The 25,689-nt window shown below is 30.5% G+C and overlaps 1 protein-coding gene across 1 annotated transcript; it reads right to left on the bottom strand.

Moving 5' to 3' along the window:
- Nucleotides 1-344: 344 nt before the first annotated feature.
- On the bottom strand, nucleotides 345-25,622 carry eIF1A (eukaryotic translation initiation factor 1A). Its single transcript, XM_075361197.1, has 6 exons — nucleotides 25,485-25,622; nucleotides 16,294-16,377; nucleotides 16,006-16,109; nucleotides 11,497-11,629; nucleotides 5,609-5,712; nucleotides 345-1,701 (listed from the first exon to the last, which is right to left on the bottom strand). The coding sequence occupies exons 1-6, from the start codon at nucleotides 25,498-25,500 to the stop codon at nucleotides 1,696-1,698; spliced, it is 447 nt and encodes a 148-aa protein (XP_075217312.1). The 5' UTR covers nucleotides 25,501-25,622; the 3' UTR covers nucleotides 345-1,695.
- Nucleotides 25,623-25,689: the final 67 nt, after the last annotated feature.

The following is a 25,689-nucleotide window of genomic DNA, read 5'->3' as shown; positions in this document are numbered from 1 at the left end:
ATGGTATATTTCACCAAAAATTATGAGGTTCCCAAAAAAAAAAATTGTAACAAAACTTTTATATGGCTTTTCATTTTGAAAGATACTAAAAACAGCAAATTAACCTCTAATACATAAAAAATAAATAATCCAGATAACTAAAAATATATCAATAGATAATTATTTTAAATGGTCTGATGTTAGTTTATGCAAAATAATAATTTAGTTTCAATGATTCTACTGATATTTTAAATATCTCAACTGACCCAGCCATTTCAAATTATATCTAGAATACTAAACATACACAGGCAAAACTACAAACCCATTTTCTGAAAGCTGGTAAACAAAATTAAAAATGGAAAACATTCCGGTTAAAATAATTTATTGTAAATAAAAGAACAAATAAAAACTATGTTATATACAATCATTGTACCACAGAATAAAAAAAGAAATTTACATTATAGATAGAGAAAAAAAAGATTGAAAAGAATACTAACAACATATTTCATAACAATAAATAACTAAATAAACATTTGGATTAAAAAAACTTTGTAAAAGTATTTATAATAATATGGATTTTTAATATGATCTTATCAATTTTTTAACAATGAATATTATTTGGCCCTAAAAAATAAAATACGATGTACAATGTTGTGCAAAATTATCAATATGCCTTTTTGAAACTTATATATACCCCTCACAAACAAAATGAAAATCACAAATCCTGAAAACTTTGAGATCTCAATTTATAATTTTTTACTGGATGAGCTTTTCATAATTAACAAAATTAGCATTTATTTATTATTTTCAAAAATTAATAAATTTTTTTTAACTCAATAAAATTAATAATTAAAAACAGAAATAAATAATTAATTAATCCCCTATTAACATAGATATTTATACATTTAAGAAAATAATCTCTGACCAATTTTTTTTATAATGAAATATACATCTACTTAACATTCCACATTATCCTATACACTTTCATAATCAACAATATTAGAAATAGTCGACAAAATAAAGAAAAAGAAAAATTTAATACAGTATTTATAATGGTTGAGGTGAAAGTTAAATCTGATCAGGTAAAAAGGTACAACATACGGTGGATGATAAAAAAAATTATATTTACACACAATGGAGAAACGACACTTAGCTCAGAATTAAACTAAAGTGTAGATATTCACTTTATACTGCAATTTTATTTATAGTTACCTAAAACTAATTACAGTAAAATTTAACACGTACGCAAGGATTAACATGAATCAGATTGTATTATCACATCGGGAAACAATACATCATATACACTAACTACTTAGAAAAAAATTACTTTTAAATTAAAAAAAAAAAAAAAGATTGAATGTAAAAGGAAGATTATAAAGAACTTCAAACAAGAAACTTATTACAACTTTTAAACAATTTGTTCACATACATACAAAAACTTAAAGCAAAAATGTTTTCAGAAATTTATATATATCAATATTTTATAATGATAAACAATTTTTATAACCAAATTTAAAAAATATAATTTAAAATACCATTGCAGCTAGGCTACAATAATGAACATTATTTAATAATATTGTACAACAATTTAAAAGTCAATTGTGAAAAGTTGCTACGTATTATGTACCTGATGAAAAATATAAATATGGGATGTTTATTATCAACTGTTAATGATATATTGTTATTGGATTCATTAACTTTCTGCCAAGGACAACATCAGATCTAAAACAAAAAATAACAATTTATCAATCTATCATTAAAAATAGACTATATCTAAATGACTTAAATGGTGTACTAAGACTTTTGCGATAAGTTCTCTGAAATTACTGAACTAATTAACATGTTTCTTATCAATGCATCTTGAAATTAGATTTGCCAGAAAGCAATCATTTTGTGCTTACTTTTCACAAAGAACACAAAAAGGAATCTAGTTAGTAAAAATAAATATCATACTTTAGGAGAGAATCATATTTTAGGTTTTAGGAGAGAAAGGAGATAAGTATTGACTTCTAAGACTTTGTAATACTAGTTAAAAAATCTGACTAATGTGCATTCTGTAGTAAAAAAAGGAGACAATAAAATTTAATATCATTACCATGATTTAAATAAAAGTTATGATTAAATTGGGTTAGGAGATTGTAGAGACAGTAATTTGACATTTATTAACATCAAAACTACAAAAGATACAGATCTGGAACCTATTATATATATATTTTTTTTTCCAAGACTGCATACAAAATCATTAATTTAGTCTAATAATTTATATCGAGTTTTCGTTATAGCATTATGTTTTGAAAGGAACCAAGGGTCTGGGATTGGGTAGCGATTGCAATAAAAAAAGGAAAACACATAAACAGTTCTTAGCAATCAAACAGTTCCCAAAATATTGCATATAAATTGTCTTTTAATAATATAATCTTGACAGAAAATAGCAAAGTATCGACAAAAAGATATTAATACATACAGCATATCAATTTCAGAAAATATTACATTAAATAATAATTAACTTTGCAATTAACAAACATGATATATATACATAAAAGATTTCACAATAGTATCAAGTAGAATTACAATTCAGTCGTAAAATTATAATTTAATTACACACACAATTGTTACAATTAATTACACATTTTTCTTTTTAAGTATATAAAAATAAACAGAAACTTTGGTAACAAGGTAAGAAAAGAACAACACATCTGGCCAGTTTAGCCAATAAAAGTTTACATTTGTCTAAAAAAAAAAAGAATCAGCTGATACTAGTCATTTAATTAATAAAAACAATGATTTTATAAGCCTTGATTTTCATCATGATTATGACTCAGAAAACTGTTCACACTAACATGTTCTTTCATCAGTTTTTTTGACCCAAAAGATGAAGTGGGCAGAGCCAAAAACTGAATACATTATTTGACCTTTACAGAAGAAATCTAAGTAAAATCTTTCACTAGCTGTAACTCAAAAGTGACACATTTCCAAACCAATGTGAATAAAAACTTTTTTTATAATTTTGTTGAAAGAATTATGTCTATAAAATATGGCAGTAACTTCCTGGTACACCTTTTTTTTCTTTTTTCAATGAGTTGGAGAACCCCCCATTTTACGGGTGAAGTGTCGGGCTCACTAACAGGTTCTGCAAGATGTTAAGAATGCATATGTGTGCCTATGCCCTACTGACTAAACCTCCTATCACACTGATCCTCGCCTCCAGCAGCTAAGCATTACGCAGCCCCAGGAGGTGCCTTCAAGGTTGGGTGATCCAGAGTCCCAGTGCGTCATCACCATCGTCCACCACCACTAGGGGGGGACACAAGACAGCTCAGCAGGAGGCTCTCCTTCACCCCTCTCTATCAGCTCAGCTTCATTGCTTCACCTGCAACATAGGACTTGAACATGCTCATCTGTGCCTATGAAGACCTCTTCTGTTCTAGTCTGATGTTAGACAGCAGCCATATCACTCGGTTCTTGATTCTTGGCTCTTAGAATGCCCAATACGAGTTTAGAAACCTACTCCCATTCCTTTGTACCTCTGAGGATAAATCCAACAGTATTTTCTGGGCTTACCCAAGTAAGACCTTGACTAAACCTTTCTACATCCCATCAGGTACAGCTAAATACTGTGTGTTCTACAGTATCTATTATTCAACGATATCTACACTGGGGAGAGGCTCTTCTGTTGAATCTAAACAAGTATACCTCAAATTCCCCATGCCCAGTCGGCAGCTGTGAGAGGTGATGTCCAACCTCGCCAAAACCCCTACCCAGCCATACGTCTAGGCTTGGTATCATTTTCTTGGTCCTTTGGCCTTTAGATGAAGAATCCCATTCTTCCTGCCATTCCTGAATCATGATTCTTCTTGCATACACCTTTGGAATATCAGAGTGAACCCTGATTACCATCTCAGCCCTAAGTCTGATCGGCGGGACACCAGACATCACTTCAGCCACAACTCTAGAATTGGTGTGATAGGCAGCCGTAATGCTGATAGCTGCCCTCCACTGCAGTGAGGAGAGTTTTTCTACACATTTTTCTTCCTCTGTAAGGCCGCACCCCAAGCAGGAACCGTGTACATCATGATGGTGGAGACCACAGACAGGATGAGTCTCCTTTTGGAGGAACAGGGCCCTCTTTGATTACTCATTAACTTAATTTAGATACAAATGTTTCTGCTCTTTCAGTGGTCTTCTGGGCATATACATTAAACAAGTCGCTCCTCTCCAACCACATGCCAAGGTACTTTAGGCACCCCGACGTGGTTACTCCAATGCCATTAACATATACTTGCGTCTCAAACATGTCTTTTACCAACAATGGCCACCATTGAATTCTTGTTTAGCGATAAACTCAGGCCTGAAGCCCTAAGTCATCCACTTACTGCATTAACTGCCACATGGCCTGTTCCTCCACTTCCTCCTCAATTTTCTCCGCAACCAGGAGGGCAAGGTCATCTGCATATGCAACTAATTCAGTATCCCCTTCAAGGAATTGTCTCAGCACACCGTCAAAGACAAGGGTCCACAGGAGCGGTCCAAGGAACAACCCCTGCAGTACCTCATTGTGCTTGCTGAATCACTTACAGTCATATTCAGTTTCAATAGCCAGTCTCCTGTTATGCAAGTAGTTGTTTATTACACCCACAAGATATCCACTGAAGTTCTTTTCCCTGAGGGTTGTAATAATTACATCCCATGGAATACTTCTAAAGGCATTTTTGATGTCGAGGAGGATCACAAGTGGAATCCTCCTCCGATACAAAGTACCCACACCCCTGTCTCTGACCCATCCAATTACATGCTGATACCAATTCAATTACATATCAGTTCAATATGCTCTAGTTGTTAACATTCTTCATTATCCATCCATTAAAATTGTAATGGGACTTTTTTTAATTATTTCTTTAAGAATTAAAAACAATTATACATCTGTGTGGGTGTTTTTGTCATGAAACAAACAGTTGCATCAATAGTTTTACATGTATACAAACAACTTATAATAGCTGAATAAATATATGTAACTGTATTTTCTTCTATATCTATTAATCTAAATGTTTGAATCGGAGAATTTTATTAAAATGTACATTTTGAATTTTTTGTGTACATTTCTAGAGTTGCAAAATATGTTTTTTTCAAATTCAAATTTTAATCAACAAGAAAATTAAAAAGCTACTTGACAGAAAAGGACTAGCTTGTTTTCAAAATAAACAAAAATCAAGTTTAAATACAATTGTGAATACACCATTATATTTTCATTTTAATAAAGCATAATTTTTTTTTAATACCATGTCAATTTTGAATGACTTTGATAATGATACAATTTTTTTTTAAAACGATGGTTAATACCAGCTATTACTCTCTGCATTCTGTTACGAATACACCATGAATTTCCATTTTCACTCCTACAGATCTTATTAAAGAAGTCTACTGTTGGAGCATTTGTTTGTATGTGCGCGTGGGAGGGGGTGTAAAAAAAAAACAAGCATGTTCAGCATTAAGCTTTCAAAAGAACAGACATAACAGTCAGTTCACAAGTAACAGAGCAGATTTTAATGGTCAAGTATAGTACTAGTATTAAATAAATATGAAATTGAATTTTCTGAAAATAAATAAAATTTTTATATATATATTTACTTACAGCATCAACAGGATCTGCTTCACCTTCATCACTAACTTCATCACCGAACTCGATATCTTCATCAAGTCCATCTTCGACAAATGTAACTGTTTCGTTAATACGAACTGTAAAAATAATAAGATTAAATCATTTTAATAACAAAAAAGGAAAATTATGAAATTCCCTAAAAGTATAATCACAAATACATATCAAAAAAATATATGAATAGGAAAAAATTACAATTTCAAGTTTCTAAATGCTTACACAAATGCACATCATCAAAGTTTAAAACCTCTCAAAACTGGTCTATTCTCCCACATACCTGAATATTCCCATAATTTTTTTTTATATTCAGCTGACATCTGCAACCTAACCAATAGTAACTATGTAATAACTTCATACTTTGTTCACATTATTTATACACTATTGATAGTTGTAAAGTATACTGATTTAACTTGAATAAAAAGATTTTACTAAACTAAAAATTAATTTACAATAATAAACAAAGTTTCAATAAAGGAGATTACCTGATTTAAACTTCATGGAAATACCAAAGTTATAAACAAGTTTATAAAGGTTGACTGCAATGTATCAACCAAAATTGATCCAAAAACAATAAAATTTGAAGGCTGTGCAAAACCATATGGAAGCAATCCCTTAAAGAAAAAGGGAAATTTCTGGAAACAATCTAAGTCTTAACTTTTTTAGTTGTCAGTATGAAGCTCTTTGTCAGACATCCAAGTTGCATTAATAGTGAGTTGTATCAATGTTTATTTTCAAAAATTTTTATAACCTTTTCGCTCTTAATTCAACTTCAGTTGAATTCCTGCTGCTAATTCAATTTTTGCCTCGTATGGTTTAAAATATACAGGGCGTTTCATAATGTTCTTAGGAGTTACAAAAATTCAGTACAAAAAAAGTATTTCACTTACCTAAATGAAAGTTGTACGAGATGATGCAGGGACTCAGTTTTTGTTAAAATCTATAATGTTCAATATGTGCTCCTCTGGTGACACGGCACACATCAACATGAAAGTCTAGCTCTTGTCAACCTCGTTCTAACATGTCATTTTCAATAGAGTTGATTGCATTGATTATGCGATCCTTTAGCTCAGCGATATCATGCGGCATTGGTGGCCTTATCTTTCACATAACCCCAGAGAAAGAAATCACATGGCATGAGATCTGGTGATCTTGGTGGCCACAGCATAATGTGCTGGTCTTCTTCACACACACGTCCTATCCAGCACCAAGGTAATGTTGTGTTAAGGTACTGTCGAACCTCGTTATGAAAATGGGCAGGACAACCATCTTGCTGGAAAATGAAGTCGTTGAGTAGCTGAGGCATAAGCCATAATTGTAACATATCCAGGTATATCATGCCGGTTACTGTTGTTTCCATAAAAAAGAATGGCCCATACACTGCCTTACAAGAGAGCGCACAAAAACTTTTACTTTCAGAGAATCCCAAATGTGTTCCACATAAGCGTGTGGGTTTTCAGTTCCCCAAACTCGCACGTTATGACGGTTTACTTTGCCACTAATATGGAAAGTAGCTTCAGCGCTGAAAATTATCTTGTTCAGAAAACCTTCATCTAACAACATCTTTTCCTGTAACTGTAAACAAAAATCGAGCCTACGTGTTTATCTCCATCAGAAAGACGCTGGATTAATTGAAGATGGTACAGTTTGCATAATAAATGTTTACAGAGAACTCTCCACACTGCTGTTTTCAGAATTCCTAATTCTCTGCCTACAGCCGCAGTCGATTTTGACAGGCTACGAATGAAACATTCGACATTGACTTCTGAGGTTGATGGACAACCAGTTCATTTTCGCTTAAACAAGCAACCAGTTTCACTGAATTGTTTATACCATGCACGAATTGAATTGTCACTTGGTGGCTCCTTATGAAATTTCAACCGAAACGCAAGTTGCACAGAAATTACTGACTTTGACAAGTGAATTTCTAACACACAAAATGACTTCTCGCTTCCCATGGCAGCCATTTTCTCTACTATCAACGTCTAGCGAGCAAATGGTTTACTAACTGCCTAGTATATGTGGAAAAAACTATTTGAAGTACTGTTTCGTACAGTACTTGTTTTATTCTTATGAGTGAAATAGTTTTTTGTTAATGACTTTTCGAAACTCCGAAGAACATTATGAAACGCCCTGTATTTACTATTTATAATCAAACAGTATAAAAGCTATGTACTTAAAATTCCATGCAACTGAACATATTAAATCTCAATATTAATGGCATGAACTTTGGTAGTTTTTATAATTTTACTAATATTATTTTTTATTTTTCCAACATTTTTTACTAGTCTATTAATCAACTAGTAGTAGTCTACTTTTAATTTAATATTAACTTATAAGTATTATGTTAACTGAGGATGTGTATTACTGTAAACTTAATACACCAAATTATACTTATGTTTTCCAATTAATTTTTTTTTACACGATTCTACATTCATCATAGTATCAACTAATAACAATTAATGATTAATACCAGCTATTATTCTCTATATTGAAGACTTTGATTTTTTTCTATTAAGACTTCTTACAACTTCCACCTTAAAATTATTTTACTCAAGATACCAGCAGCTTAATATCACAGATGACATACAGTTGTTACAGTTAGTTTCATAAAATTTCAATGTATGGATGATCATCACTGATAATAAATACTCCCAATTTTTAAGAAAAAAGTATTATAAAATTTTCATACCTTAAATCTAGCTAAGTTTTAAAAGAAAATTGTCTTACTGAGAGTGGCAATGACTTCAACACACTGCACAATTCTGGTAATGGATAAAAATTTTACCTAGTGTGCCTAAACCTTTTCACCAGTAATCCTTTATTAACGAATACCTAGTTAATAAAATTTGTTGTTAAGAGGGAATATTTCAATAAATGAGTGTCCTTAGAGAAGTTTACATTAAAATACCACATCATTCTAATAAATATGACCTCTAGCATATGAAATATCAGCACAAAGCAATTAGAGAACCAGGAGAAGAGATTGCTTGTTGCATAATCTATCTCTTTATCAGTTTATTATTTTTTTTTTTTTTTTGAAAATCTTATTTACTTGTATTAATTTCTTGTTGATGAAGAGTTGACTCTTCATAAGGTAATGCGGTTGCAATACTCAAAGGTAGTACCAAACAATTAACCATGCCTCTACTGAGTGGTGTGCAAGAGGATTTCAGTTAAATTGAGGAGCCAAAAGAGATGGGACACTCTATCCCTGTCAAAAACACCACTAAAATAAATTGAAAGCTACTATTAGGGCACGACATGTAAAATAGGAAACACGTTTTTAGGGCCTGTTTCAACATGGCTGCTGAATATTCTTTGAAAACAGATACTACTTGAATTACATACTGACTTGTATCAGAGTCATCTGGTGGAAACAATAATCAATGATGTTATTACTTACTGTGTACAACCTAATTGAAATATGCTGTAAAATAAAATAGTTCCACAAAGTGCAAGCAGTAAGCAGTAACTTCAGTTCTTAATGGTAAAGAACGAATCTGCTGCTGAAATCAACAAACAAATTTTGATGTTTATGTATAAAATGTTGTCTGAACCTAAATCTTAAAAATAGTGTTGTTTGTTAACAGAAGACTGGATGAATATTCAGACTGAAGAATGTAACAATTGTCCATCAATGGTCACAAACAATTTGCTGGAAAAAATAAATAAAAAATTCTCAAAAAAATGATTTAATTGAAAAACTGGATTACAGAAAATTATACCCAATTGAATGCCAAAAATAAAAACAGAATGACAATGGAAAATGTAGCAGTTCAATCATTTTTGCAGCACTACAAACCAAAATGAAGATGAATTGCTTAACCCCACGACTGGAAACTTAGAAATAATGTACACTTATGTTGAAACAAGTTGTAATCAATGCAGTGGTAACATTCATAATTTCTGAGGTCCAAGCAAAAACGTTATAGACAGGGAGCTTTCCTTGATAATGGAAGTACGTACTATTAATTCTGAACATATAATAAAATTTGTAAATAACTTTTATGTACTATTCTATTCAAAACAAAAGATATGGGAAACTGTCAAATAGGACTTTGTTTCAGCATAAAAATGCTCAACTGCAAATGTAAAAAAACAAGTCAAGATTTAAAGCAACACCTGTAGGAACTTTTGTTCCTAGAGGTTAAGTTCTGGCCTTATACCTGGTGATTACTATCTTTTTCTCCATTTTAAATAGTGGTTTGCATCACAGAGATTTGAAAATGATGAACTGAAAGAAATAATAGTTAACTGGTTTAAAATTAACAGCAAGAAAATTTTCTGAAGGCGAACAATTAAGTTAAAATGCTATGAAAAGGGTGTTGCAGTGAATGATAATGTAGAAAAATAATACATCATAGTATGAGGTATGGCCATTAAATAACATCTAAGATAGGTGGCAAGAATGTGGTTTATTATTACAAGTTATTTGTTAGCCCCCTTCAATATAATCTCCCTCTCTATCTGTGTTATGTTACAAATTTTATGTGGTTTGAAACAGTATTAAATGTTCATCAACGATGCATACAAATCACTTAGGTAGCTGCAAAGCAAGTCAACCTGCAGCCAACTCAGTGACCATGCCACTTACATTTTTATATCTTCTGCTGTCTGAAAATTGCAGTCCTGGAATGTGGAATTCAACTCTGGAAAATGGAAAGTCACATAAAGGAAGTTCAGAGGATAAGTTGCATTAGATGACATGGACTCTTTTTATCGGTTAGATACTGCTTTACAGTGCACCGTGGACTGGAGTGTTGTCAATATATGGAAATTCCAATCATTATCTTTCACAAATTGAGTCTCTTCTTCTGCACTTGTTCTTCAGCTCAGCTTTAAAGGTAATAAAATGTCAGTTAACTGCCTGTCCCTGTAGTACCTATTACTGTACCATTGATATACGTACATATATAAAAGATCAACATTAACATTAGTTACAACTTGCTCATTCTTGCTTTTTTTTATTTTCGGTGACACAAGTTTTCTGATGCGTCAACTGACTTTTTTCTGGACTGCATTGGAAAAATCCGTCTCAACATGTGTCTGCAAGTCTGGCTTCACTGTCAGCTGTTCTGTGATGTCAGGGAAAAATTATTTCCAGACATTTGTGTTCCTTCAAGTTTTTGGGGGCTAATTTGGCACCAACTTTGTTCGTGTTTAATTGGTCATTCAAAATTTACTATTATGTTATGATCTCTTCAAGCAGGTCCTGAGGTAAAATCCCAATTAAGACTTGCTAAAATTAACAAGCTTGCATTACCAGATTCATACTACTCACTACTAGTAGATTCACTACCACTAGGTTCATACTACCAGTATGAATAATTATAACTATGGCACATCCATTATTACCATAAAATATTATTCACATGTAATATTAAATAATAATATAAATAATTGAAAAGTTAATTAATATAAGAGTGAAAAGTTATATTTAAATGTGGGAAAGGAAGCAACAATTTTTATTCTAATTCTTAAATTTGTAAACAGTAATAAGAATTGTTTTATCTCCTTTCCTAAGTGTGATAAAAATGCATTTTAAAACAATTCTATTTCTGTTAACATCACTACAAAGTTTTTGTATAGTAAAAAGAAATATAGTTTGTCAGTAATGTAATACTTAACTCTAGCAACACTCCTTGTTGTAATCCAAATGTTTTAATGCATTACAAAGGTAGTGCAAAACCAAACAAAGTAACTCTAAACCTAGAAAGATAGGTAAATCTTAATATGGGTCTGAGTTAGGTTAACAGATATAGAAAAACTCATCAAAATGGTTGAATGGGTTAAGCTGTAACATACTGAAATTTTCAATAACTTTAACTTAGTTGTGATTTATTTAAAAATAATAAATATAATACCTGTTTCAGGAAACTCTCCGTAAGTTTTAAGATTCCTAGCTTCATCAGGAGTATATTTAAGAATGACATCCGCTTTAGCATCCTGATAATCTCTAAGACCAATCAATATAATATCACCCTGATTGATCCAAACCTATTAAAAATAAAATGCACCTATAATATTAATTTTTTTAAAATTATATGAAAATTGCTGACAGTTTAATCAAGTTTTCATTGTGTACTACCTACCTAACTGAAAGCAGGGAAAAAAATTGTCTACTTGGATATAATACACTATACAATGATTTCAACCTAATCAATAATACAGTTCAACCCACCTGGAATTGGCTTTTAACAAAAAAAGCAATATTACATTCTTTGACAATAAAGTTTAAGGTTCTCCTAACTAAAATTATACATTACAAAAAATACAAACACAAGTGTTGTGTTTATATGCAAATTGGTTAACAATTTTAATTTACACCAATTTTAAATAACCAAACACAAGTATTTACATTAATATGTAAGTAAAAATCTTGTAATAAGAGATTTCTTTTCTTGTTTAACCTCCGGGACCACCATTAGGTATTGCTTCGGAGAATGAGATGAATGATTTGAAGCGAGTATGAAAAATGCCATGCTTGAACAGGATTTGAAGCCAGGATCTCCAGATGAAAGGTCGAGACACTACCACTCGCACCACGGAGGCCGGCAATAAGAGATATTTAACTGAATACAACTTAACATGCAAAAGACCTTCTTTTTTATCAGTACAATTCTAGGAATTGCTAAGATGTGTGACAGATTAATTCTGACGATAACACAATAACATAAAAACAATGTAAAATTTCTATTAGGAATCCACATCCACAAATAGAAAAAAGTATAACACTACTAGTTTACTAATTTCTTACCACCAGCAGATAATTTAGTAGATGTTATGTGTTAAAAAATAACTAGCACAAAAGTATAGTGTTTCCAAATATGAGTGTCAACGCAAAAGGTATAAATTTCACACAATGCAAGCATAGACTCCAAGGGTTAAATTGCAGTGTTACAATACATATTTAACACAAAAAATTCAAAAGTTTGTAAACCTTTAAATTAATAATGCATTCTTAACTTCAAGAAATATACAAAAACAGAATAAAAAAAGAGAATGTGCTGAATAAAGGGAAAAAAAATTTAAAGAATAACCTGACCAGCAAAAAATTTTAATCGTAATTTATATGTTTGAAAATAAAATATAAACGATAAAAAACTACGATTAATAAAAATAAATTAACAACAGAACTCGTTTGAATAATAAATGGAATAATTGGACTAATACCATAAAATAGTACAACTTGCTGAATGAATAAACAAGTACTTACTTCTTCTACTGATCAAATTTTCAACAAAAACTATCAACATGTTAATAAAAATTAAAACTTTTACATCTTTGCACTTTCCAGCAGTATTTACTGTAAACTACATGCAAAACGTTTTTGCATCTCAATACCTAAGATGAATTGAATAAATGTTATTTTTATTTTAGTAAATACTGGACAATTTTTTTTTGTCACTTCTGAAGCTTCTTCTTTCTTTACTGTTTAGCCTCCGGTAACTACCGTTTAGATAATTCTTCAGAGGATGAATGAGGATGATATGTATGAGTGTAAATGAAGTGTAGTCTTGTACATTCTCAGTTCGACCGTTCCTGAGATGTGTGGTTAATTGAAACCCAACCACCAAAGAACACCGGCGGTATCCACGATCTAGTATTCAAATCCGTGTAAAAATAACTGGCTTTACTAGGACTTGAACGCTGGAACTCTCGACTTCCAAATCAGCTGATTTGGGAAGACGCGTTCACCACTAGACCAACCCGGTGGGTCATCACTTCTGAAGCTGACCTGAATAACAGAAGTACCTGTAGTACAATCATGGTTGTTTATATGAATGCACAAAATTGTAAAAATTATTAAGAACATTAAACTATTCAACTAGATGATTACGCCCACTGAGCACAGTAACCATACTTCCTCAATCAAAATTCAAGACAGGCTGTAAGAGAACCACCTCTCAATAGGATTTTTAATGAAACAAACACTTAAAATTTAAATATTACACATTTTACTAGGGAGAGTATTAAATCGATATTGCCTACAAAACCTGTTAATACATATAAATTTATAGTAGTCCAATCTCTAACATCTAAACTAGATTATAACACTTTAAGACTATGGAATGAGAAATTATCAAATCAAAGGTTTTCCACCTTTATAGACTTCAGAATTTCTCAACATGAGATACAAACTTCTCGAAAACATTAACGTAGTCACTTCAAACACACAAGTGAAAACAGAAAACAAAACCAAAGGACAGCATTATAACAATCCAACCAAATCTTTTAACAAATGCTTTACTATCATAATAAACAATATAAAAGAAATAATGTCAGTTTTTATTCTAAATTTAACTTTAATCAATGTTTATTCTGTAACTCAAATCATTATTTATAACAGTGTAAAGAATTTTTAAATTTGTCCATTGATGATTGTAAAATCTTTTTGGGAGATAATAATTGTTGTTCTAATTATCTACGGAAAGGCCATTCCATTAATCTATGTTATTGAAAAAATTGATTTAAGATTTGTGCTAAGAAACACAATACACTTATCCATATGGACAAAATTAATGATTCTAAATTAGAAAGTAATAAATCTGAAATTAATACTTTTTGATTATCTAAGAAAAATTGGTAGAGTTCAATCATAAATATCATGCGTTGGCAATGTAATGAAGAAAAAAAAAATTGAAGGAAAGTTAAAAGAACATGATTCATGCTATTCTGGACAACAACAAATCCAGATGAGAGAGCAAAGGTTTAATATCGAAAGACATTTTGTTACTGAGAAACTACAACCTAGAGTATCGATCAAACAATTTAATAAACAATAATCACAATATTCTAAAAATAACTAGATCATTCAAATAATGATGATAATCATGACTATCGCAATGAGCGGACCATATTTATCAAAATAATCGCGTAAATTATCTCAAGGGAATATTCCTCAGTCAAAGCATAAACATATACGGTATCTGAAAAGGGAAGACTTTTATAATGCCTAAAAAACAATGATTTGACTTTACAAAATCCTACAGGCTAATGAAACATTCAATTAAAAAAAAAGGAAATCACATATACCAAAAATGAATTTTAACATTAATATAAATTTAAATGTGTTACCTTATTCACAAGGACAATAAAATCCTCATTACCAAAATAGTATTAATAATAATGAAACTAATAATAAATTGTAATTCTTATCAAGATTTAAGGCGAAAATCAAAACATTTAAATAAAGAACAAATATAAATTGGTTACAGTGATGAGTACCACTACCGCAAACAAATTCTTATCAAACAGATTCGTCATGGCGAGCAGAGGTCAATGACTGAAGTGAGAGCTGCAGCATTGTGATGGAAAAGCAATTTTTTTTGCCTAATGCGGTTGTTTTCCTTAATTTCATTGCTAAGATGCTGTAATAAAGTGATATAATATTCGCCATTTATTTTTTCACATTTTTAAGATAATCAATGAAAATTATTCCACATGCACCCCAAAAAACAGCTGCAACTTTTTCACACGAAAAGTCATCTTTCCTTTTTTTGGAGCACGTTGAACTTTTTCAACCCATTGTTTTATCTCAGGAATATACTGATGAACTCAAGTCTCATCACAAGTCACTATTCAATGTAAAAATTCTGGATTGCGCTGAAAAAGCTTGGTACAATCACTTGAAATGTTTTTTCTGGACTGTTTTTGGTCAGACATGAGCAACTGCAGCACCCATCTAGCTCACAGCAGCTTTTTCATGTCCAAAAAAATGTTCATGTAAAATATTACACACACATTCTGTTGACATGCCTACAGACTCAGCTAACTCATTCACTGTCACTCATCAATCTGCCAAATAATTTTATGCATTCTTTCTACCATTTCCAGATTTCCAGCACAATCATTTCAAAAGGGCGTCAAGCAAAAAGTTCATCGCTAGTGCGTGTATGACCAATTTTAAACTCTGCAACCCCGTGTTTGACTGTTGTATTTGATGGAGAAGTCTCTCAATGCATTTAAGCCTTTCAGAAAAAGGTATTTAATCACTGCACAAATTTCCAGTTTTTCCATTTTCCCAAAACATCCTAATTCTCTACTATGACGAAATGTAAAAACTCTACTAAATGATGCAGCAATTTGAAACTCTTATAGTAAACTAATGATGAATGGAATCATGCGACGCTGTCGAGAAATTAAATGTACTAACGGCATCTCTGTGCGAGCCCTGGAATTCTTCACCCCACCTTTGTAGGCTTACTTATTTCACTTATAATACTTTTAATCTCCTAATCTTCTATTAGAATTTGCAATTTAACCCAAAATATTATCAGAAATAGTTTTAACCCTAATATTTAGTATTTAAAGTATTATACTGTTTAATAATAATATGTTAAAGTTAATAATGTTTAGAAATAATCAAATACCTTCTTCCTAAGTTTCCCTCGTATATGGCAAAGTCGCTTCATACCATCAAAACACATAGCTTCCAATCGACCATTGCCCAACATTTTTGTTACTTGAGCATATTCTGCAACAATGTAAAATTAACTGAATTACAAATAAGAAATTTTGCTACTATAAGTCATAAAAAATTATGTGAATGTCATTTAAATAGTTTACTTAATATATTCATACACCTGTTTTTCAATATTTTATAATAACAATCCTGCAGCTAAATTAAAAAAAAGTTATTAAAAGGTGACATAACTGACCTTGACCATCTTCTTTGAAAACTAATTCTCTTTTCTCAGTTTCATTTTCATTTTTTCCCCTTCTTCTGTTTTTACCTCCCTTTCCTAAAAAGACAGTAAAGGATAATTACACACAAATAATGAACAAACATTTAAAAAAAAAATTGTATTATCAAAACAATTATTCATCAGTACAATAGTTTTTCTCACCACCACTTTTCTGGTGAGTATAATTAATTAATCAATTTAAAAACCTTTAAATGTAAGAGAAGAATGATGTTCTCTCATCATTACCAAATTAAAACTGTGTAGTTACATATTTTTACTTCTATATTAAAAATAAAAACAATTAAATCTATTATAGTAACCTACTAAAAGGATGGCTCATTTTATAAACATTACTGACAAAATTACAGTAAATGTAATACCGACTAATAAACAAGACCAAACATGTACATAATAAACATTACTCAATGAAATGTCAATTTTTGTATATTTATATATTAATTACACTGAAAAATATAAATGTGGGTAAATAACAACTCTTAATGGTTATCAGATTTAATATTAAACCACAAGGGACAGAAAAGGAGCACCCAGATCATTGCATATAGGTATCAATTTGAAGAATCCCAAAAAACATAAGCTAGTTGCTTAACCAATTAAAAAAAAATTGTAACTTACCCACTTATTTCCTACACATTTCAGAACCTTAAAACAATTTTTTATTTTTATTTTTTTATTTAAACAGTTTACCTGTGGCGGCCATCTTTGTTATGGTGCACACACCTATTTTTGTGATTGTAAGGATTTGTGAAAAAATCATAGCTAAAAAACTACTGGCCCCCGGAAGAATGAAACAAAAAACAATTTATTCACATTTTCTCAAGGTAAAAGAATGGTCCACTGGTTTATTTACTTATCACTCTTCTTCCTATGAGAAAATTACCAATAAAGTTGAACATGAAAAACTTTGAAATTTCAATTTTGGTCATTTTTTCAAGAGGCAGGGATGGCTTACATTACACAGTTTGAATCATTTTTTTATACGTAGGTATATGTTAGTAGTTTTACCATGAATAATATTACTGGTGATATACTTACCACTAAATTTTTATGAATTTTTGAAAACTAATTTTTTTTTTAATTTTAACTTTGGCTTCAAATAACTCTGATGGAGTTGGTAATAAAAGTCTCAAATTTTCACAACTTGCAGTGTTTTTGTAGATATTTATGGCTAATAAAAAAGTTTCTTATGTATTATATTAATAAAAAGGTTATAACCACTCAAAAATCATGTAAAACTAGTTTAAAGCGATACCATTTTGACTCGCTCAGTATTCCAAGGAGGTTTCTTGTCTTTGCATATTAATCTTTTTATATTTAGCCTCTATGTTTTGAAGCTGACATTTCAATATTTTTAAAACAGTTTCTTTAAATTATTAATGATATGTCATAATTTAATGACAACTTAACAAATACCAGTAACCTAATTCAATTCAAAAATGCTTGTAAAACTTACCCAAACTGAGATTTCAATGAATAGCCTACATCTGTTTTTAAGGATCCATTTTTATTTTTATATTGGTTTATTTTAGTAAACACTATTGAAGAAAAAATAAATTATAGCAAAATTTTAATTATTCTTCAATGAAATAGCCTGTTTTTGCAATGAAAGTTTATTATTTAGTGTGGTTAATCAATAGCTGTGATATCTCTTCTGATAATTTTCTCGAAATTGTGTGATAATGACCCATCACTGTAGTTAGTTCAAGTGATGTCAACTTTCTCCGGGACTTTGCAGATTGGTATCCCACTTTGTCTTGTTGAGACCATTAAAATGATGTATGTGGTCCAGCTAGATAGAAAAAAATGAACCTGCACATCGTCATTTTCGAAGCTATATCTACCACTTCTCCCATTCACCACTGATTATCATACACACAAGCAATAGAGACTTTTTCCTTAAGTGAAAATGGTACAATACTTGACACAGGCTGGTCTTCATATTCCTTAGTCTGAAGTAAAGTAACATACATCTTACCTTCTGACACAGGAACATACTTGTAATAGCTCTAGTAAAAGCAACTCTTTCACAGCAGTCTAAACTGTTTATAGAGTTTCTGAAATCTCACTTCAAAACTGATTTAATAAAAAAATACTTGATATTTTTCAGCTTGTGATTACAAAATGAATACATTTCATCAATGTATCGCTTTATTGCTTCGCCCACACCATCACAGGCGTTTTTCCCTTGGGATGATCCAAAGAAGTGCCATTCAGCTTCAAGATCGAAGTATTTTTTGTGACTGCACAAATTAGCAAATTCTTTTTCATTTTTATACCGACTTGCAGCACCGTCAGTAAAATTGATGAGTTTTTTAACATTCTGATCCACTTTTCTTTTATATGGTCTGTTAAAAAATTTTGAAAGCAATAAAATGTTGCTGTATCATGGTTCAAGTGATCACTTAATGTACAGACACTTTTGTGTTGTAACACATAATTTCCTTGAAATAGAACACAAAAGGGTGAACCGTGGCTTGGCTGCTGACTCAATGGAAGCTTTGTATCTCATTTTGAAGAAATGAAAAGTTTTCTGCAAAGTCTGCCCACACCAAACATTCTTCTTCACCTAATTCTGACTTTTTCTTATTGAAAAACTGGAGTTGAGATTTTGACACAAAACGGTGAGATTTCAGTTTTTCCAATTTTTCCACTAATGATTAAAAAAACTCATCATTAGTCTGAAGAAGAGTAATCATCTCTCCCTATCGGCTGTTACCCACCGTTTGTACATTACTGTATTGGCAACACATCATACTCTTCAGAAAAGTTGAGCATGTCAAGCACTGCCTACTTTGGTGCACACATTCATCATACAGCTGTAGTTATCCTTGTCACAAACAAAAATGTCTACTACATCCTTATAATCAACATTAAGTCTGGGACTGTCAATCATGAATTTGATGTTCTGATGGTGGAGGCAAACACAAACAGTATGAGTCCCAGATGCATCATACACCATTTTAAACAGAGTATACAGAAATTTGATCTTCCAATTTTTTCCTCAGGGTTTTCATTTTTAAAGGAGACATACAATTCATTTAAGTTTTACGAACAAGGCACTTTTGCTTATGCATTTTGACACTATCAACACACATGTTAACACAATCTTTTTTGCCAGCATACAGCCTGCTATTATTGTCATCTACATAAAATAACACAACTTTTTTAATTGTGTTGTTACCAGTTGCTGTTTTATGTCTTTTACCTAACTCTGATAGAATGCCTTGCTCATTAACTAATTCTCTAGTAAGTCTAACCAAACGCTCAGACACATTGAACTCTGATATTTTAGATCTCGTCCAAGATTACAGAAGTAAACTGATCATTTTAACCTTATCTTCACACATTTTTCTTTTAGTTTTAAAATAAGATCCTCATATTCATGCGAAGATTGAGTTGGATTTTCATTTTCAGAAACTTTTGAGTCAAAACACAATTCAAGATTCTTTTTTAATTTTTCAGATACCTTATTTATTTTAAATTTTAATGTTGACAGCCTTTGATCCGTGCTTAATTCTTTCAATTTTGATGGAGGAGATACACCCAAAATGCTACAAGCAGCATCCAATTGTTCAATATTGTGAAGTGGGGCAATATATTACTCTTGGTTTTTGCATTCATATAGTTCTTTGTTCTGCTGATAAACATACATTTGAAACAGTTAATACAAAGATATTTTTCAGGAAATAAATTTAAATTTGGAAAAAAGTGTTTTTTAAGAGCTTGCTTTAATATTATTTGTCTTAAGTTTTTCTTAACTGTATTTTTATGACTTCTCAAATGGTCACAACTGAACTGTACAAGTGACTGAATTTTGACAAAAACCTTTTTTCATGATATTTACAAACACTAGTAATATCTGAATTAACTCACAAAAAGATGAGTTGTTGGTTTTTCATCACTAAATTCATAAATTTTAATGAGTTCTTTTGGCACTGTACCATACTGTTTTATGACACTCTTCATCCACATAAAATTCCTATAGAACAAAGTAATTCCATTGTTTTATGTGAAATTACTTGAAAATAATCAAAAATTTAATTATTTTAACATTTTTAAATATAATATTATTAAGTAAAACTTATTTATTGAATAAACACTTGCAAACGCAGGATGAGATTTGAGACACTCTGAAAAGATGTGAATAGGTCACTGACTAATGTCGCACTGACCAGTCTGTAACTTCAAAGCTAAATGATGCAACAAGCATAAATGAGTATGTTGGAACTTGAATTTTCCTGACAACTGGAAATGACTTCAAGCGCCTGTTATAACATGATTACTGCAGTTGAATGGTTCAAACAAGCCTATTTCAACTATAATAATAAGTATAAAAATATTAAAGTGGCAAGAAGACAAGAAACCCTCTTGGAACACTTATTTAGCGAGTCAAAATGGTATCGCTTTTAACAAGTTCTTCATGATTTTTGAGAAGTTATAATTTTTTTATTAGTACAATACACAAGAAACTTTTTTATTTGCCATAAACATCTACAAAAACACTAGTTGTGCAAATTTGAGATTATCACCAACCCCATCAGAGTTATTTGAAGACAAATTTGAATTTTTTTAAAAAAGTTGGTTTTCAAAAATTCATAAAAATGTAGGGGTGCGTATATCACCAGTAACATTATTTATGGTAAAACTACTAACATACACCTACATATAAAAAAATAATTAAAACTATGTATGTCATTCCTGCCTCTTAAAAAACTTACCTAATGTGAAGTTTCATGATTTTTCATGTTCAACTTTATTGGTAATTTTCTCATATAAAGAAGAGATATATAAACCACTAAACCAAACTATTACCTTGAGAAAATATGATTAAATTTGATTTTTGTTTCATCCTTCCAGGACCAATAGTTTTTGTTATGATTTTTTCCATAAACCCTAATCACAAAAATAGGTGTGCGCACTGTAACAAAAATAGCCGCCACAGGTAAACTGATTAAATAAAAATTTTTAAAATTAGTTTTAAGGTCCTAAAACATGAGGAAACAAGTAGGTAAGTTTCAATTTTTATTGTATTGGTCAAGCAATCAACCCCGGGTCACTTCAAATGGATTGACCCATATTTGTCCGTGCTAGCTCCTGAAAATTTCAAACAAAACAATCTTTTTTCTTAGAAAAGTTTCACCGTTATAAGATCCCAAAATAGTGAAAAAATATAAATGGATGACTAGTTCCTCAAGATAAGATAATAATTTAAACTCTACTTCTTAATGATAAAATAATTTGTTAGATAAAAATCATAAAAAATTAACCACAGTACAAGTTCATGATACACTCCCAAGATGAAATATGGAATTTACTAGTTGTTACCAGCTTGGATTTTGAATAAGTACCTAGAATAAGTTTTCAAAGGAAATGTTTGATTTCTTCTAATGTGAACTTCATGTCAGAGCAGGCAGAGGTAAGAACATTATGTATTATTGGGATGCACCATGTACACCTCTCCAAATGCAAAGATAATTCTTAATATCAGACCAACCTTTGACATTCTTCCCTGTTTCCTCCTTTCAGACCTTTAATTCTACTATAAGTAGGACCTTCAGGATACAAAAAACTTTACAAAGCTATCATTACCACATAGTTCAAAGAAAGCTAAGAAAATAGTTTTGGGTGGTTGTTCATTTTATCCACAAAGATTTTTATGTAAACTATTGATGATTTTCAGGTGGACAAAATTCTTGTACTTCATCCTTCTTATCTTCAAGGGCAAAATTTGTAACCTTGTGTATACACTAGCAAATATATACTATAATTGATTAGCTAATCACCTTGGTTAGGCAAACTTAAATTGCTAATTAGAAAAGATACTTAAATATTAGCCCGTCAACCAATAAACTGCAAACTTTTGGGTTATTGTTAATATCACCCAATATAACCATTACATTACCATTTTTATAATCATTTATATTTATTTATTTTATAAATATAATTTAACCAAACTAAACCTATGCTCACTTACCTCGACTAGTTAACACAGTAATGTTTTTTAGCATTTAAATAATAAATGAAGTGTTCAAAAGCGGAAAGAGAAAAAAACATTGGTAAAATAGATAGAGCATACAGGAAAGTTAAGGAAAGTTTTGGGGTATGTAAATTAAAATCTAATAATGTGTTAAACAAAGATGGTACACTGATATATAATACGAAAGGCAAAGTCGATAAGTGGATGGAATATATTGAAGAGTTATATAGAGGAAATGAAAGAAAACTGTGTTATAGAGGAAGTCAAAGAGGATGAAAGAGGAGAAACAATACTGAGATCTGAATTTAAGAGAGCATTAAAAGATTTGAATGGCAGAAAGGCTCCTGGAATAGACGGAATACCTGTAAATTACTGTGCAGTGCAGGTGAGGAAGCAATTGATAGATTATACAGACTGGTGTGTAATATTAATGAAAAAGGGGAAGTTCCGTCAGACTTCAAAAAGAGTGTTATAGTCATGATACCAATGAAAGAAGGAGCAGATAAATGTGAAGAATACAGAACAATAAGCTTAACTAGCCATGCATAAAAAAATCTTAACTAGAATTCTGTACAGAAGAATTGAGAGGAGAGTGGAAGAAGTGTTAGGAGAGGACCAATTTGGTTTCAGGAAAAGTATAGGGCAAGGGAATGACCTGGGAAGAAAAGATTAGAAGCTTTTGAAATCTGGTGCTATAGGAGAATGTTAAAAATTAGAAGGGTGGATGATAAAGTGACAAATGAAGAAAGAAGTGGAAAAATATAGTTAAAAGAAGCGACACACTTATAGGCCACATATTAAGGCATCCTTAATATGTAAAACAAATTGTTAGGGATGTAGGAGGTATACTGAAGAGAAAAAATAATAAAATCAGTAATTATGGTAATTATTTATTAATCAAAAAATTATTGTTAATTAGTCGAGGTTAGCAAGAATGTAGGTTAATTTATATTTATAATTATAAGTAATAACGCTTATATATTTAATATTTAAAATATTTTAATGATCCAAAGTAGTATTTGAAGTATTTCCAAAGTTACAGGATCATTATAGTTTAGCTGACAAGCTAATATGTAAGTACCTTAGAAATAAGTTAAATGACAAAGTAACAATATCTTGCATCAAATTTGAAGAAAGTGAACCAGAATCATCTCCTAGAATACAATTTTATCATTCACTATATACTGTTGATTTTTAGAATTTTCATACAAACTTTTGGTTGGCCACCTTGCCCCCCAAATTAGATTTTTGAAAAATGATAAACACATCCCTTTTTTTCAAAGAAAATTGCTAAATAACAATTTTCATGACTGTAACACGCTTGCAGATTCATATAGTTTATGAAATCTATGCTACTGAAAAAGATTATAGCATTAGCAGCAAAACTCTGCAACCAGAGAGAAGATTATGATCAATTATACTGAACAATATTCATACCAATGTACAAAAACTGGATAGAGCATTTCACAATCTAAGTTCCCCAACCTACATCACACAGTACCTTTTGTTTAATTAGTATAAAATTTTCGCAAAGACTATGTTATTCATTAAAAACACGCATGATATTTTTGTTATACAATCTCCATGAAAAATATGTCATAGATAAATTCAGACAACTCACACATTCAATACTTATAATAAATTAATTCTTAACACCTTTTAAACATCAATTTTACATTAAATTGGATCAACATTATCACATTAGTTTTTTCTTTTTTTTTTTAATTTAACTGTCAACATAACAACTAACAAAAATAATGGCAGCACTCAAATGAGTTAAAATATAAATATGTAGTATATAATTTTGAGTGACACTATTATCTATATCAGGACTGAGGTCGTTTTTTTACTGATGCTGAAGACATTAATTTACATTTTTGTCTAAAAAAGATTGCATCTTACATAAAAGTGGTTGTACAAATCTTGTGTTTAGTGCAAAACAACAAAATATAAATTTGGTACAAAATGGATTTTTGAGACTTTGATAACAGCAAATCAAAAATGCCAATAATGAAACAGTGCTTCAGATTAAAAAAAAACTGTTACATAAAAATACATCTTAATGCCATCACCTGTTATTTATACAATTAATCAGTCATGGTTTATTATTGACTCCTATATAGAAATGAGTAAAAATAATCATGATTCATGTTGTTCAAACCAAGCAAAAGTCACTTTTGCAAAATGCCTAAGTGATAAATATTAAAGTACTAATAATGGTAACAGTAAACTCTCAATTACATTTTTATTATTATTTTTTAATCTACTGTTACAATTAGTGCAGAACACAGAATTTGTGTCCTGTTTTGATTTACTGCTAAAATTTTACTAATATATAAGTGTTCTTATTTATTGAGTACAACTGAAGAAAAAACCAACAGTGACTTCTTTTAAATGCTTTTCAATTAAAATATAAATAAAATTTAAAAAACAAAAATACCCTATCAAAAATAGCATTGCAACGGCAAACAACAGAATCATTATGACATCAAGAGACAAATAATCACAGATCTAACCTGACTTATTACTAATAACGAACATAACTGAAGGTTGTAACAACTCTATAATCTGTATCTGTTGGAATTTATAATATGCCAATTCAATCATTTTATAAACCTAAGTTTATAAAATGATTAAACAAATAATTAGTTTATTAGTAATAAAAAATTAATTATCCTATCAAAGTGTATGCGACTGAGGGAAAATTAAACTGATAACCGATTCTAATTAGGATAGTTCCATAAAATTAAAAATACAAAATTTGATCTAAATCAAATTACAATAATCGGTAAAAAAGTCACGATAAATATTTTACCATGACTAAAGTAACAGTTTATTTGTAAAGCGTTGAAAATGGAATTTAGCATTAACTCCACCCCTCTTCGAATACCTTTCTTTAATATAAACGCGTGCAAAATCAAAATACCACAATTCAATGTGAATTTTGTTTAAGATCACAAACAAGTCAAAAAATGTTTAAAAAAATTACGAAAGGCACAGGGCATATCACATTACAAAACGGACCGGAAAAATTACCACAAACACACTTTCGGATAAATAAATAAAAACGAGGGTTCCAAGCTTACACAAGTGTTCATAAGTACAATATGACTGTTTACATTAGTTATTCATACCTAGAAAACAGACCTACTAACAAAAATCTCACCTTTATTCTTCGGCATTACTCTTCAATTATTGCACAAATAACGCAACTTCGTAATTACACAACGGGAAAAGTTAAATAAATTTTGGCGATCACTTTACAATTTCACAACCACCATTACTGAAAATGACGTGATGGTGATCAAATCATAACTGTATTAATAAAGATAAAGAGTTCATAGAACTTTCAAAATCTACAGTTAAATAAA

This window comes from Lycorma delicatula, chromosome 3 (assembly GCF_047948215.1).
Source record: "Lycorma delicatula isolate Av1 chromosome 3, ASM4794821v1, whole genome shotgun sequence".
NCBI lineage: Eukaryota > Metazoa > Arthropoda > Insecta > Hemiptera > Fulgoridae > Lycorma > Lycorma delicatula.
This window is presented reverse-complemented; position numbering and strand designations above follow the sequence as displayed.

Bases quoted from the DNA above. Each gene is read 5' to 3' on its own strand.
- eIF1A (XM_075361197.1), bottom strand. The intron at 16,110-16,293 runs GTCAGTTATGTC...ACATTGTTGCAG, and splicing joins TTTCAAAGAAGATGGTCAAG to AATATGCTCAAGTAACAAAA. The intron at 11,630-16,005 runs GTATTTGATTAT...TATTTTTAATAG, and splicing joins GAGGGAAACTTAGGAAGAAG to GTTTGGATCAATCAGGGTGA.